Genomic DNA, 16202 nt, shown 5'->3' on the forward strand with positions numbered 1-16202 from the left:
ACATCCCCCGCCCCAACCGCCCGACCATCGGTGGCCGGGCCTTCAGCCTCTCAGCCCCGAGGCTCTGGAACTCTATCCCCAGTGCCTTCGCCGCTTCCTCCCTCTCCTCCTTCAAGGCCGGTCTCAAGACCTTTCTCTATGACCTTCAGCCTTCAGCTCCCCTCTCGACTCTCTTCCCCCTCCTCGCTCCCTCCCTCCCCTCCCCTCACCCTGACCATTTCCTCGCTCCCTCCCTTCCCTCCCCTCACCCTGACCATTCCCCCCTCCTCGCTCCCTCCTCCCTCCCCTCACCCTGACCATTTCTCCACTGCTCGGGTCCTGACCCAACTGTGCAGTGCCTTGGGATGTCCTCCCGACGTGAAAGGCGCTCTATAAATGGAATCTTGTTGTTGTTGTTGTATATTCTGTGAAGCGCTTTGAGGCGTTTCGCCCAAATCGGGACGTGGAGTCCTGTAGCTCAGTGGTCAGAGCACTCGCCTCGTAAGCGAAGCCTGGGTTCTATTCCCAGCCAAGTGAGATGTTGGACAGGTTTCCTTACCCCACACTCCTGTTTACCAGCAGTCAGTAGGAACCCAGATGTTAGTCAATTGACAGATCGCTTTTCCGGGGATAATCCCTCAAAGAAAAAAAGAATAATAAATTGATCACTCAATCCACGACTGTTTGTGGGTCACTGCTGTGCACAATTGGCTGCCGGGTTTCACCCACAAAATATACAATCAATTCACTTTACAGTATATTCTGTGAAGCGCTTTGATGTCTAGAAAACGTGATAAGGCGCTGTATCAAATGCAATGATTATTACTATTTAGATAACTCTAATTCCCTGTTGAAAGCTAATATGGATCTCCCTCAACCACCATTCCCACCAGAGCATCCGTGTCCTAACCCCTCTGTTGTAAAATGTAATGATATTTTTTGTGCAAACACAGCAGCTAATTTGCACCCAACAATGTAATTAGCAGTTATGAACTGAATCAATTTTATTTGGGGGAATGTTGGTCCGGATACTTGGGAGAAACTCCCTCCTCTTTTTGAATAGTGCCATAAGGATGTTTAACGTGGAGCTAAAACAGGAAGTCGGACTTTGCTTAATCCAAAGGACAGAACCTCTGACGATCTTAAAGTTCAAGGTACTATTCAAGATGAGTTTCCATGGGTGTCGCGGCCACCGATTCATCAGTTAAAAGATTCATCATTTGCTTCGTGGACGATTGGGGTGATATCGCTGTACACAAAGTGGCTGCTGTTTGGATCTATAAATGCTGAACTGATTGCAAGAGTTTTATGTGAACGAAACTACAAGTTCTGTTATAAAAAGGGAGAGGTTCCCCTTCTATTAGAAAGAGAAAGGAGTTTCTCCGAGTGATAGACAATCCCTTCAATGGAAAAAGATTGGCTGTTTGTGAGGCATTGTTCTGCGCAAATTGGTTGCCAACGTTCGCCCACAACATATTCGGTCACCGCACATTTCACTTCATCCCCTAAAGCACTGAGACAGCGCTGCCATGAAAGGCATAATATAAGAATTATTAGTTATGAAGTGCTTCAGTTAGTAAATTCCAATAGCCACAAATATGAGAAAGTGTCTTCTCACCTCTTACTGTCCTTTTTATAATTTCTTCTGGAAAAAAACCTTCTGTTTCCACTTTTATGAGAAAAGGGCATCAGTTTATTGCATTCACAACACAAAGAGCATTTCTGCGCATAAAATGTAAAGATACTCTTTCTTAACTTCCATTTAAACAAAACATTCTCAGCATTTTATTATCTTAGAACATTCGAAAATACAAAAACGTAAGAAATCTTAAAATCCTAAACAGCTCAACATGAAACAAAAGTTGGGAGAAAACTGATCTGTGGATAACAATTTTACATTTACACTGAAACCTTCACATCAGTAATTTTACAGCTTCACAGCCTGACGTGGGAATGGTGGGAGGTGACCAAAAGTTTGGTTGAACCAAGGTCTGTGGGCTTTAAAGATGGTCAGGGAGAGGAGAGGGACAACATCCTTCAAGAAACTTTTATTTTCCATATTAAATATAGCATTTTCCCCCAAATGTCATCCGACCGGATGCCACGACATCCTCTCTCCTGTACATCTCCTGCAGTGGTGATGGTCAAACATCACATTGTGATGTGGGGATTGGGTCCTTGAGGCTGAATTTCAGGGACTGATTTCCTAAAACAGGTCTAATTTGCAGTATTTCTTCATATGAAATGTGAAGCCTTCCAGATCTTATCCGAGGTTAAGGGTGTGCTATAAATATGCCCTGTACGACAGTCCTGTGTGCAAATTGGCTGCCAGGTTTGCCACAAAATAGTCACTACACTTTATACCCTGTGAATCGCTTTGAGACGTTCTCATGACGTGAAAGGCACTGAATATGGATTATTTTGTTGATGACATGACCCACTTTGCCAATTTTTACTAATTACCCAACTTCTTGTTTCCAAAGCTTTACATAACGTTTAACAAGATTACCTGAAGCCCTTTTTCCTTGTTTACACGATGGCAAAGAAAGCCCGAGTTTACACCCATGTTGTGTTGTCTGAGCAGATGTGCTGCTGTGTGTAATAATAATAATAATATTCCTTGCATTTGATATAGTGCTTTTCAAGTGGGAGGACGTCCCAAAGTGCTTCACAGAACACACTGTAAAGTGAATTGACTTTGTATTTGTGGGCGAACGCGGCAGCCAATTGCGCACAGCAATGTCCCCCAAACAGTCGTAGGTTGAAAATGACCAATTTATTATTGTTTTTGGTTTTGGAGGGATTATTATTAGGCTCTGTGTGGAGTAAGGAAACTTGCCCAAGGTTTCGCCCTCTGCCTGGAATTGAACTCAGGTCTCTCACTTGCAAAGCGAGTGCTCTAACCACTGAGCTACAGGACTCCATTGTATGTTGATGGGTATAATTATGGCAGAGAACAATTATGGGGTCAACCACAACAAAATTACATTTGTGCAGCTCCTCTCATTTCGGGAAGACGTCCCAAGGCGCTGACAGGAAAACTGAGCGTAGGACAAGTCACAAGCAGATCAATACTGTCTCCTATTTATGTTGCAATGCAGTTACTATTTTTCAGATCATCAGACCCAGGAGTCTGTGTGGCTGCCACGCTGGGAACGAACATCAGCTCAGGCAATTACCACTGAACGCTTACACCACTCAGTTTACTCACCGCCCACTGGCTGTTTGGAGGTGTGTTTGAGAGCGACTTTCATGGTTTCCACGAGACACGAGAGGAGTTGGATCTCCAGAGAGAGCAGTTGGTTTCTCTTCTCTTGATTTTTTGATGTCATTACCAACTTCTTCTGTAAGAGTTTCACTTCCTGCTGGATTATAAAGAGGGATTTCTCTTCCTGCTTCCTGAAACAGCAGAGAGCAAGCAGTTCCACATAGAGGTATTACAGGTTTAATATATATTTATATAGATATTAAATCTATATAAATATAGTATCTCCGCTGCCTGTTTTTCTAGCAGAAAGTAGGAACCCGGTTTGTTGATTGGCGGATTGCTTCCCGGGGGTAATATTCCCTCCCCTAAAAAATTAGTCACTCATTTACAATGCAATACAAAATTACATTTGTACAGTGCCTTTCGCGTCGAGAGGACGTCCCAATAATTTCATGGCTGTTTGTGGGACACTGTGTGCAATTGGCTGCCGCATTTCATCCACAAAATACACAGTCAATTCACTTTAAAGTATATTCTGTGAAGCGCTTTGAGACGAGTCAATGATGTGATATCACATGCAAGCAATATTATTATATTTTTGTGGCAATCATCAAGCTGTTAAAGAGTTGGAAATTCTGCTTTACTCTGCATGTTCCTTGCCTCAGCGCTGCTCATTGTCACTATCGTTTGAGTTCAATCATTTCTGAAGTTAGGACCAATCCAGTAAAGGCCACAGATCTTCCTACTGATGCTGTTCTCTGTAGTGACATGTGTAAAGCAAAGGCTGAGCGGTGACAGAATTGTGAACAATCGTGTAATTCAGTCTTCATTTGGAAAATGACTTTACACAGTTCTTAAAAATAAACTGGTTTCAAGTTAGGGTTAACTTGAAGAATTTCCCACAAACCTGTGCCACCTTAAATTCTGAAGACATAATAATAATCCTTACATTTGATATTGCACCTTATCACGTCATTGAGATGTCTCAAAGCGCTTCACAGAATATACTGTGAACTGAATTTACTGTATATTTTGTGGACGAAACACAGCAGCTAATTGCACACAGCAGCGTCCCACAAACAGTCGTGGATTGAGTGACCACATTATTCTTTTGGAAGGGTAGTTTGCGCCGGAAAGCGATTCACTAATCAACTAATAATCTCATCCTCAGAAGGTCTGGTAATTGCAGACAGAAAGAGCTGATTTGATGGTTAGACACTGGTTCCAGAGCACTGACATCACTTTATTCACTGGGAATTTTGACAAATGATTGAATGGGTAGTGTGTTTTAAGTGTTTGAGATCCTCCTGATGTAAACAGCACCAAATCAATTATATTGTAAATGACGGTGTGTTGTATCTCCCACTGGAAGCGAGTTCCACTTTGACTGATTGAGAGACAAAGTAACAGAAATCTACAGCGCAGGAGGCCATTCAGCGCTGACTCGCAGAGCGCGGAGATCACTTCAATCCCAGTCAGTAATCAAAAAGTTGAATGAAATGTTGGCTTTATCTCAGGGCCCGGATTACAACGGGGAAGAACTGATGCTTCAGCTGTACAGAGCGTTAGTCAAACCCCATCTGGAGACTGCGTTCAGTTTTGGGCACCACACCCCAGGAAAGATATATTGGCTCTGGAGGGGGTGCAGCGCAGGTTCAACAGAATGTTAATAGGCCTAAAAGGGTTAAATTACAAGGAAAGGCGGCGTAAACTTGGATTTTATTCCCTTGAGCTTAGAAGGTTGAGGGGTGATTTGATTGAAGTATTTAAGTTGATAAATGGATTCGATCGGGTGGATACAGAGAAGCTATTTCCTCGAGTGGGGAATCCAAAACAAGGGGCACAGTCTGAAAATTAGAACCAGGCCATTTAAGAGTGAAATCAGGAAGTAATGTTTTATTCAAAAGGAGGTAGGAACCTGGAATTCTCTCCCCCAAAGGCCGTGAATTCCGGATCCACCCACACCTTCAAGAGTGAGGTTGATATATTTTTGGCAGGTCAGGGGATTAGGGGATATGGGGAGAAAGGGGAAATTGGAATTGAAAGGATTAGTTGAGGTACAGATCAGCCACGATCTAATTAGAACAGGCTCGAAGGGCTGAATGGCCTCTCCTGTTCCTATGTTCCTATGACCCCCTTCAAGCTCTCTCTTCCAATGAACAATTGGAGTCCTGCAGCTTTGTGGTTAGAGCACTCGCCTCGCAAGTAAGAGGAACTGGGTCCGATTCCCAGGCAGAAAGAAATGTTGGGAAAGTTTCCGCATTCAACACGCCTCTGTTTACCGAGCAGTAAGTAGGAACCCAGTTGTTAGTCGATTGGTGGATCGCTTTTCCGGGGGTAATAATCTTTGCGAAAACAATAATAATTGGTCACTCAATCCACGACTGTTTGTGGAACACCGGGTTCCTACTTACACTAGATAAACAGAGGTGTGGAGTAAAGAAACTTGCCTAAGGTTTTGCCCTGCCCAGGAATCGAACCCAGTGCTCTAATCACTGAGCTACAGGATTCCACCACTCATTGTGGGTCGTTGCTGCAGGAAAGCAATTTTCACATTAAGAATGAGAACAAACTGATTCTTGCAATTGTGCACAATTTTATATATGATATTGTCTTAAGGTTAAGAACATGAATAATAATAATAATAACTGAGAGTTTATAGCTTTGCCTCACCTTTGCTTTAAGCCGCCAACCCCTTTATTGTCCAGCATCTTTGTCTTCAGAAACACACCAACCTCATGGAGCTGTTCCTGTTAAACAATACATAAATAACAACAGGCACAGGTACAAGCAGATCCTGTTAACGTGCTTCCTTATAACTGTAAAAGTTGTTAGCATTCTCAGCTCTGGATTAGAACCCTTCCTAACTCTCTGTTTGAGTTCAGACTAGGAAGGTACAGTAGTGTAGTACGGAGGGGGGGGGGGGGGGGGGAGTGCTGACCTGCCAGAGGTTCTGTACTGTCCTTTAGATGAGATGCTAAACACATGACCCTTCTGTCCATTTTTCCCGTGGATATTAAGAACAAAGAAGGGAGTTCTTCCTGGAGTCCAGGCCAACAATCCTAGTCAGGGTCCAACTGGCGACCTGCAGGCCGATTTCATACAGCTCCACCCCCTCCATTTCATCTGGCCCACTCGCTCCCTCCATAACCTGCAAATATTGTCATGTTTCTGGAAGTGAAACACAGACATATTGCTAACGGGCATATTTAAAATAGCCGAGTGTACAAGAGGATCAAGGAAGAGCATTGTGTGTGATTTTCCCAGTGTCGGGGTTAATCAGTGTCTGGCTGACATTGCTTTGTACAGTATTAGACGGTGAAGACACTGAGAGTTGAATACTCAATACAATGGCATAAGATATTTAACTGAATGTAAAACTGATTGAGTGACCAAATTATTATTTATTTTTTGAAGGGATTATTACCCCCGGAAGCGAACCGACAATTGACTAACAACTGGTTTCCTACTTACTGTTAAGTAAACAGGCATGTGGAGTCAGGAAACTTTCGCAAAGTGGTGCTTAAACCCTGAATGAGAAGAAGTGTCCCACTGACTGAGCCAGGCTGGGAGGTAATAAACTTACTGCAATTGCTGTGCACGACTTTTTGAGATGCTGCAGAAGTGAAGTGTTGGCTTCTGTGTTCTGGTAGATCTCCAGTGGGGTACACATCTTACAAATAAAAAAGTGTGATATCAGGCGATCATGGTAGAAGCTAATATTCTGGTCTCTCCGCACCAGAATCTTCAACCTCTCCATTGTCACGTCAGCTTCCAGGTTAATCTGGGTCCTGTAACTAAACCCACAGAGGGTGAAAATAAAGGAATCAAAATGAAATTGGCAGGAATACCAAAGTGACATTAGTAATAATAAATAATAATAATAATAATAATAATCCTTGCATTTGATATAGCGCTTTTCACGTCGGGAGGACGTCCCAAAGCGCTTCACAGAATATACTGTAAAGTGAATTGACTGTATATTTGTGGGCGAACGCGGCAGCCAATTGCGCACAGCAATGTCCCACAAACAGTCGTAGATTGAAAATGACCAATTTATTATTGTTTTGGGTTTTTTGGAGGGATTATTATTAGGCGTGTGGAGTAAGGAAACTTGCCCAAGGTTTCGCCCTGCCTGGAATCTTTGCATTTGATATAGCACCTTATCATATCCAGATGTCTCAAAGCGCTTCACAGAATATACTGTAAAGTGAATTGACTGGTATTTCGTGTGCAAAATAATCCTTACATTTGGTATAACCCCTTTCATATCAGGAGAATGTCTCAAATGGGCTTCACAGATTAGAGTCACTTGGATTTTGTGGACGAACACGGCAGTCAATTTGCAGAAAGCGATATCCCACAAACGTCTGGTGAAGTGAATGACCAATTTTATTTCGGGGATTGTTGGCCTGGACACCGGGGGAGAGAACGTTAAAGATCCGCTGCACTATTGGAAAAAAGAAGTGCAGCGGATTTTAACGTTCACCCGAACACGCAGACAGGACCTCGAATTAACATCTAATCTGAATGTTATATCTGAATGCGCAGCATTCGGAATAAAACTGATGAATTAAAAGCACAGATAGACACATATAGCTACGATCTAGTAGCCATCACTGAAACATGCTTACAAGGAGATCGAGGGTGGGAGTTAAATATTCCAGGGTTCTCAGTTTACAGGAAAGACAGGCACTGTGGGAAACAAGGTGCGGGGGGGGTAGCTCTGTTAATTAGGGATGAAATAAAAGCAGTGGAGAGAAAGGATCTGAAATCCGATGACCAGGAGGTCGAGACAATATGGGTGGAAATAAAAAATAATAAGGGGCAGAAAATATTAATGGGAGTGGTCTATAGACCCCCAAACAGTGATCACAATATAGCACAGGGTATCAATCAGGAAATCAGTTGAGCACATGTAGGAAAGGTAAAGCGATAATAGTGGGTGATTTCAATTTCCACATAGATTGGGAAAACCTAATCGGCAAAAGTAGGTCAGAAGAAAAGTTCATTTAGTGTATGAGAGATAACTTTCTGGAGCAGCCGAGGAACCAACTGGGACAGGCCATCCTAGACTTGTCTTGTGTAATGAAACCGGGCGAGTCAGCAGTGTATGTATTAAGACTCCTCGAGGGCAGAGTGATCACAATATGATTGAATTCTGTATTAAGTTAGAGAGGGATATAGTTAAATCCGAGGCAAGTATTCTGAATTTAAATAGGGCTAATTTTGTAGGTATGAGGAAAGATTTAGGTAAAATAGACTGGAGAATAAGATTAAGAGGTAAAAATGTAGACCAACAGTGGCAAATATTTAAGGATGTAGTGCATAATTCTCAGCGGTCGCATATTCCCTTGTGGAATAAGAGTACCACAGGGAAAGCAGGGAAAGTGGCTAACCAGAGCAGTAGGGAAAGCATCAAATTAAAAGAAAAAGCTTAACTGCCAAGAAAAGCGGCAAATCTGAAGATTAGGAGTTTTAGAAACCAGCAAAAAAAACTAAAAAACTCATTAAGAGCGAGAAAAAGGAGTATGAGGGTGAGCGAGCGATGAACACTAAGTCTGATTGTAAAAGTTTTTATAAATACATTAAGAGGAATAGGCTGTGAGGGTAAACATAGGACCACTTCAGTCAGAGATGGGAGAAGTTGTAATGGGGGATAAGGACACGGCAGAGTCCCTAATGGGTACTTTGCATCTGTCTTCACCCGAGAAGACACAACCAGTCTACCAGCAATAGAGATGCACCAAAGGGATAAGGACAGGGAGCAACTTAGGGAAATTTTCATTAGTAGAATATTTTCAGTAATCTAGATAAGGGTGAATCAGTGGATGTGGTCTATTTGGACTTCCAGAAGGCATTCGATAAGGTGCCGCATAAAAGGTTAGTCCAAAAGATAAGGGCCCATGGAATTGGGAGCATATTAACGTGGATTGGGAAATGGTTAACGGGTGGGAAACAAAGAGTAGGGATAAACGGGTCCTTTTCAGATTGGCGGGATGTGACTACTGGAGTGCCACAAGGATCAGTCCTTGGACCTCAGCTACTTACCATCTACATCAATGATAATAATAAATAATAATAATCCTTGCATTTGATATACTGCTTTTCACGTCTTCTTGACGACTCAAAGCGCTTCACAGAATATACTGTAAAGTGAATTGACTGTATATTTGTGGGCGAACGTAGCAGCCAATTACGCACAGCAATGTCCCACAAACAGTCGTGGATTGAAAATGACCAATTTATTATTGTTTTGTTTTGGGGGATCACCTCAACAGTTGACCGAAAACCTCCTGTTTAGCCTCCCAGTAGATCTTTAATGTTTCATCACCTTCATGCTATTATATTTCAACATTATTTCCTTCTTTTACTACCAAAACAATATGTTTATTCAAGAGTAGAATTAGATCCAATAGCAAGAACACTGAACAATCCACTTGATATACTGTCTTTCACATCATGAGAACTTCTCAAAGTGCTTTGCACAGCTGGCTGACACCCAAGCCAGAGGAGGGAGAAACATGACTGAAAGCGCGGTTAGAGAAAGGCTGGAAAGTGGATAAGGAGGGGGTGTCAGAAGGACTCCAAGATGGAGTTCCAGAGAGCAGGCCCTCATGCGGGAAGCTTGACAGTAGTGGAGCACAACACCGAGCCAGGGGAGGGGGAGGTAACCTTACTCACGGTCGACGAGAAAGGTCTACAGGTACGACCTGAAAGAGGGGAATAATAATAATAACAATCAGAATGTAAGTGTACAGAAAACTTTTTGAATCTTACCCAGATACGACTTGGCTCAGCATAGCAATAAATAGGTTGTTACAAAGGATGCCTCCAAATCCCACCAGTAAGGCAGACAGTATAAAGGTCAAAATGGGATATATGATCTTTAAATAGCTACTTTCGGATTTATCAAGGACAATCTTTCCAAACATGGTCAACAGCAGTATATCTAATATCTTGTAGTCTTCAAATTGAACTGAAAAAGAAAGCAACAAGTTTTTTGTTAGTCATTTACCGAGAAATTCTCACCATAGTAAGTTTTCTGATGGTCGTTTTTGATTCAGTTAGGCCTTCACAAGATCACAAGGTCAGTCTGGATGAAGAAGGCCCTTTGGCCATCCAATCTCAACCCTCCAGAACACCCAGTTTATCATGCCCCCATCACAGCATCAAGCTACTTTTTTAATGAGTCCCAGTGTCCTTGCCTCAACTACCTTTCCTTACCACCCTGTTCCAGTTGTTGATTGAGTACTCTCTGAAAAACTTCCCGGTGTCTGTCCTACAATTCCCCCTTTAAAACTTTAACCTGTTTCCTCTTGTCCTACGGTCTTGGTACATCCCTAAAGTGTTGATCTGGGTTTACTTTTGTAATCCCTTTTAAAATGTTACACACCGCTGTGAGATCCCCTGAGTCGTCTTCTCTCCAGACTAAAGAGCTCGATCTTGTCTAATCATCACAGCTCATTCCTCTAACCCTTGGGATCAGGCTCATTGCTCTCCTCTGCACTGTCTATGGGCCCGGCAGCCCCTGATGTTACAGTGACGAGAACTGTCTGTAGTGTTCAGGGTACTGTCTGACCAGAACATTGTATGATGTCTGGGGATCGAACCTCAACTGATGTAGCCCAGCATCATGTTTGTCTTGTTCATTGCTGCCTCACACTGTCTGAGCAGCGAGTCAACTAACCTCGATCTCCTTCAGCTTAGCTTCCTCTTTGGCAAGTTTTAACCCGTCTACTTGTGTTTCCTATTCTTGCCTCCTATAGTAATAATAAGTACTTCCTATAAGTAGTACAAAGATTTACAAATATTTAAATAGAATATACAGCACGGAAACAGGCCACTTGGCCTGACCAGTCCATGCTGGTGTTTATACTCCACACGAGTCTTCAGCCATTCCTTTATTCCTTCTCGTAACCATCTATTCCCCTCTCCCTCACGTGACGGTTTAGCTTCCTCTTCAAAGCATCTCCACTATCCGATTCAACAACCACTGCAGGCAGCAAGTTCGACAATCTCACTATCCTCTGTGTGAATTCTCTGTTAGATTCCCTAGTCACTATCCTATGTTTGTGTCCCCTGGTTATCATCTATAGTATAGAAGGCTTCTTTATTTTACGTACTGAAGTGAATTACTTTGCATTTTTCTACATTAAACGTAATTTGCCTTCTGTCTGCCCATTCTGCTAGCCTGTTTATGTCTTCCTTCTTCACTATTTACCACACACCCTGATTTTAGTCATGGGCCTCTCATGTGGCACATTATCAAAGGCCTTCTGGAAATCTCAAAATACACTACATCAGTTACATCTTCAAAGAATTTGATTAGGTTAGTCAAGAATGACCTTGCTTTCATACATCCACGCTGGCTGCTTTAATTATACTCTCCTTTTATTATGGATTCCAATTCCTTGCCCATGACTGACGTTAAGTTGATTGGCTTGTAGTTTCCTGGGTTAGCTCTATCACCCTTTTTAAAATTGGGTATTACATTGGCCATTCTCCAGTTCTCTGACATAATTCCTTACTCTACAGATTCTTGAATATGTGCCCTAGAGCCTCAGCTATCTCCTTCCTAGTTTCAATCAGGATCATTGGGTGGGGTCTACCTGGGCCAGGTAGCTTGTCCGCTTTAAGTGTGTAATGTATCTGTTATCTCCCATCTCCCCATCTTAACTGTTGTGATTTTACACCATTCCCCTCTTCTGTTATTAAGAACACATCATAAGAACATAAGAAATGCTGGACGAAAAAAGATTAAGGTCCATCGAGTTCGCCTTCCACCTTCCTGGCGGTCGCATGAACATATGTCCCGAACTACCTATGCACTGTATCCCATAATGTTATTTCCTAAATGAAACTATTTAACCTGTGTTTGAAAGAATCAACAATTCCTGCTTCAACCGTCTCCCTCGGGAGCCTGTTCCACAGTTCACTATTCACTCACTGAAATAGTGTTTGCGTAATTTGTTCTGAATTTAACCCCTTCAATTGCAGCCCGTGACCTCTGGTATCACTATTCTGGACAAGCTAGACAGCCTGTCGTGATCTATATTGTTTGGCCCCTTCAGAATCTAAAAGACAGCAATCACGTCACCTCTCAATCTTCTCTTTTCCAGCGTGAACATTCCCAATTTACTGAGTCACTCCTCATAGTCCAGTCCTTCCATTCCCTCAATCACTTTAGTTGCCCTCCTCTGTATCTTCTCAATTTCTCCAATATCTTTTTTGTAGTGCAGTGACCAGAACTGTACACAGTATCTAAGTATGGCCTCACCAATGATTTATACAGTGGCAGGATTATCCCACTATTTTGGCTGCTATTGATCTTTTGATACATCCCAACATCTGGTTTGCTTTACTCACTTCCACAGAGCATTATTGGGAGAGCTTCAATTATTGTCAATCAGAACCCTCAGGTCCTTTTCATTTTCCATGCACATTATTTTCCTTCCATTCAAATATAATATGTATACAAAATTCAAATAATAGTCCCTTCCAGGATTTTTTCTCCTCATGTGAAGTACTTTACATTTCTCCACATTGAATGTCATCTGCCACGATCTGCCCAATTCCCAAGTATGTTCAAATCCTCCTGTAACCTCTCTTGTTCAGCTTCGCAATCTACCACCTTCATTAGCTTGGAGTCATGTGCAAACTTAGCCACTGTGCTTCTGACTCCTAGTTCCAGATCATTTATAAAAATATTAAACAAAAGAGGTCCCAAAACAGATTATTGTGGAACTCCACTGGTAACATTTTCTCAGTCTGATGACATTCCCTGTACCACCACCCTCTGGGTTCTTCCTGTCAATCAATTGCATATCCATTGTAATGCACCTCCCGCTTTCTTTACTCTCGGAACCAGTCTCTCAAGAGGAACTATACCAAAGGCCTTACTGAAATCCAGACATACAACATCCACAGCCTTAACCTTATCAAGCTCACACCGTCAAAGAACAGCAGTAAATTAGATTGGCAAGACCTTCCCTTCATGGACTCATATTGGCTATTATTTATGATTTTATTTCTGTACAGATGCTCCATGATTTTATCCTAAATAAGTCTCCATAATTTTACCCAAAATGGACATCAAACTTACTGGTCTGTAATTTCCTGGGTCACTTTTGTTATCTTTCTTAAAAATGGGAGTAGCATCTGCCTTTTTCCAGTTCCCCGGGACATCTGTAGTACTCAGTGATTTTTAAAAGATTTGTGCCAGCATTTCTGGGACTTCCTTTCTTAGTTCAAGGATCATTCAGATGCAATTTATCCGGCCCCTGAGATTTATTTACCTTAAGTTTACATAGCTGTTTGACAACCATGCTAGTAGTGATATGAATAGTGTTGCAACTTGCGACACTATTCATATCACTATCAGCCTGATAATAATCCCTCAAGATAAAAAATAAAATTGATTACTTCAATCCACAATGTTTGTGCACAATTGGCTGCCGCATTTCACCCATAAATATCCAGTCAATTCACTTTACAGTATATTCTGTGAAGCGCTTTGAGACGTCGAGAATACATGAAAAGCACTATATCAAATGCAAGGATCATTGTTATTATTATTATAATAAACTTTTCTCTGCGACATCCTTGAATTCTCTTTCCAGATCAGATAGGTTACCCGTCTCCTCCTTGGTAAAGATTGATACAAAAAACTTATTTAGGATTATTGCAGCCTGTGCAGCATTATTTGTCATGTTGTCTCCCAAACCCACCTTCAGTGGCCCTATTCCATTACTTGTTTTCTTCTACTCTTAATGTAACTAAAAAATATTTTATTATTATCCTTCACATCTCTTGCCATGTTCAATTCAAAGCTTTTGTTTGCCATTCTGATGCCTTTTTCCTACTCCTAGCATGCCTTCTGATATTGAGTCTGACTTATTTCCATGCCTTTTTTCCTTCATGGCCTTAAATGCTTTTTCCTCTTTATGATTTACTTTGTAGCCCTGTCCAAGCAGGCGGGAGTGCCTTTAAGCTTGGTACCTTTGCTTCACATAGGTATACATTGTTCCATTGCATAGGAACATAGGAATTAGGAGCAGGAGTAGGCCATTCGGCCTCGAGCCAGCCCTGCCTTCAATAAGATCATGGCTGATCGTCTATCCTAACTCCATCTACCCGCCTTATCCCCATATTCCTTAATCCTTCTAATCCCTTAATTGCCTTCATAATCACTTCCTTGAAGGAACTCCATAGGTCCTCCACTCCCATTGACATATTTAAGCCTGCCAGGCCCACTCCGACTAAACTTCTCAAGTGCACAAAGTCGGTCCTCTTGTAATTCAGTAGTTTTGTTTGGGTTTTTAGAACTTCACCAACTCTTGTGATGTCAAATGTGATTGCATTGTGATCGCTGTTTCTTAATGCTGCTCCCAACTTTACGTTGGAGATTTGGTCGTCCTTGTTGCTCATTATCAAATCCAAGATGTTATCTCCTCTTGTTCTTACAAACTGGGTCATAAAACAGTGTTTTTTTAACTCTAGAAACCCCTTCCTTATCTTACCAGTGGACACATTATTATCCAACTCAATTTCAGGAAAGTTAAAATCTCCAACCACTATGGTTGGTCCCTTACTAATAGCCTTCCTAACCTCATCCCACAGTTCCAAATCAAAGCTTTCACCCTGGCTTTGGGATCTATAGCAGACCACCAGTAATAGCTCTGTTACCATCTTTTAATTTTACCAAACGTGATTCTGTGTATGCTCTTTCTTTTTTTATATCCTCTCTTACTTATTTTCCTTATCAATTGCCTTTGTGAAAACCGAGGCAACGTATTTATTTAATATTTGCGCTGTTTCCTTATTGTCTGCTAGTTTCTCCCCTTAATGGTCCTATCACTACTTTAACCTTTCTCATTTGCTAACATGCCTATATAACACCTACTGTTTCTTTTTATATTATTTGCTATGTTCTCATGGCTTCTCTTTGGCTTCCTAATCGACTGTTTAACCTTTTTTCTAAAATTCACTCCTATTTTCCTGTTATATCTTCCTATAATGCAGTGCCCAATATTGTACAATATTAATAATAATAATCCTTGCACTTGATATAACGCTTTCCACGTCTTCGAGATGTCTCAAAGCACTTCACAGAATATAATGTAAAGTGAATTGATTCTATATTATGTGGGTGAAACACGGGACCAATTGTGCACAGTAAGGTCTCACAACAGTCGTGGATGTCAGTTTATTGTCAGTTTTTTGTCAGTTTTTTTCTTGAGGGATTATTATATACTATATATATTCCACTGAGTCCTCACCAATAATAACAATCCTTGCGTTTGAGATATTAAGTATGACACTGAAATATCTCAAGTGCTCATTAGACTTACATAGATTGTACAGCACAGAAGCAGGCTATTCGATCCAACCAGTCTGTGCCAGTGCCAGTGTTTATACTCCATATGAGTGTACACTCAATCCTGACTCCCTCTCATTCTGTTCCCTTCCTCATGTGAAGGTTCTGCAGTTCCTCTTAAATTCTTTTAGACCCGTTGTCATTACCTTATACGGGGAATTGCGGTCAAGGGAAGTGACTGTTTCTTTAGAGGCACACGTGGAAGACATTTTGCTTACTTCAAGATAACTACAAAGGACTGTTGACCAGTTTATCTGGAGGATGGTTGGCTAGGAATCAGTAATATTTCCCTTCTCTTCTTCAATAATATCAGGGACTTTATCATCCATTTGAAGGAAAACAGTAAGGGAGTTTAACATCTCCACCAATGAATAGCGCCTCCAACAACACAGTCCTCCCCCAGTGTTGCACTGAGTGTCAGCATGAACTACATAACCCAACAAGGAGCCTGAACCACAACCTTCTTAACACCTTGTACAAATTCAACATAACTCCTTGCTGTTATATTTTATGCTTCCAGAGATAAAACCAAGGATTTTGTTTACCTTTTTGTGGCACTATAAACAAATAATAATACTTATATTTAATAGAATGCCTTTCACTTGAAGGCCTCTCAACATACTTTATAGGATATAC

At 41.6% G+C, this 16202-nt stretch overlaps 1 protein-coding gene across 1 annotated transcript in view; it reads right to left on the reverse strand.

Annotated features, from left to right (window-relative positions):
- Nucleotides 1-2863: 2863 nt before the first annotated feature.
- The window catches only part of LOC121848515, a 49667-nt gene continuing 36328 nt past the window's right edge, over nucleotides 2864-16202 (reverse strand). Inside the window, exons 15-18 of the mRNA XM_042332721.1 lie at nucleotides 9968-10166; nucleotides 6774-6984; nucleotides 5861-5937; nucleotides 2864-3378 (exon numbers count right to left, since the gene is read on the reverse strand). Of these exons, the coding sequence (XP_042188655.1) occupies nucleotides 3183-3378; nucleotides 5861-5937; nucleotides 6774-6984; nucleotides 9968-10166 (683 nt within the window). The 3' untranslated portion in view covers nucleotides 2864-3182. The remainder of the gene's footprint in view (nucleotides 3379-5860; nucleotides 5938-6773; nucleotides 6985-9967; nucleotides 10167-16202) is intronic.

This window comes from Callorhinchus milii, unplaced genomic scaffold, assembly GCF_018977255.1.
Source record: "Callorhinchus milii isolate IMCB2004 unplaced genomic scaffold, IMCB_Cmil_1.0 Scaffold3, whole genome shotgun sequence".
NCBI lineage: Eukaryota > Metazoa > Chordata > Chondrichthyes > Chimaeriformes > Callorhinchidae > Callorhinchus > Callorhinchus milii.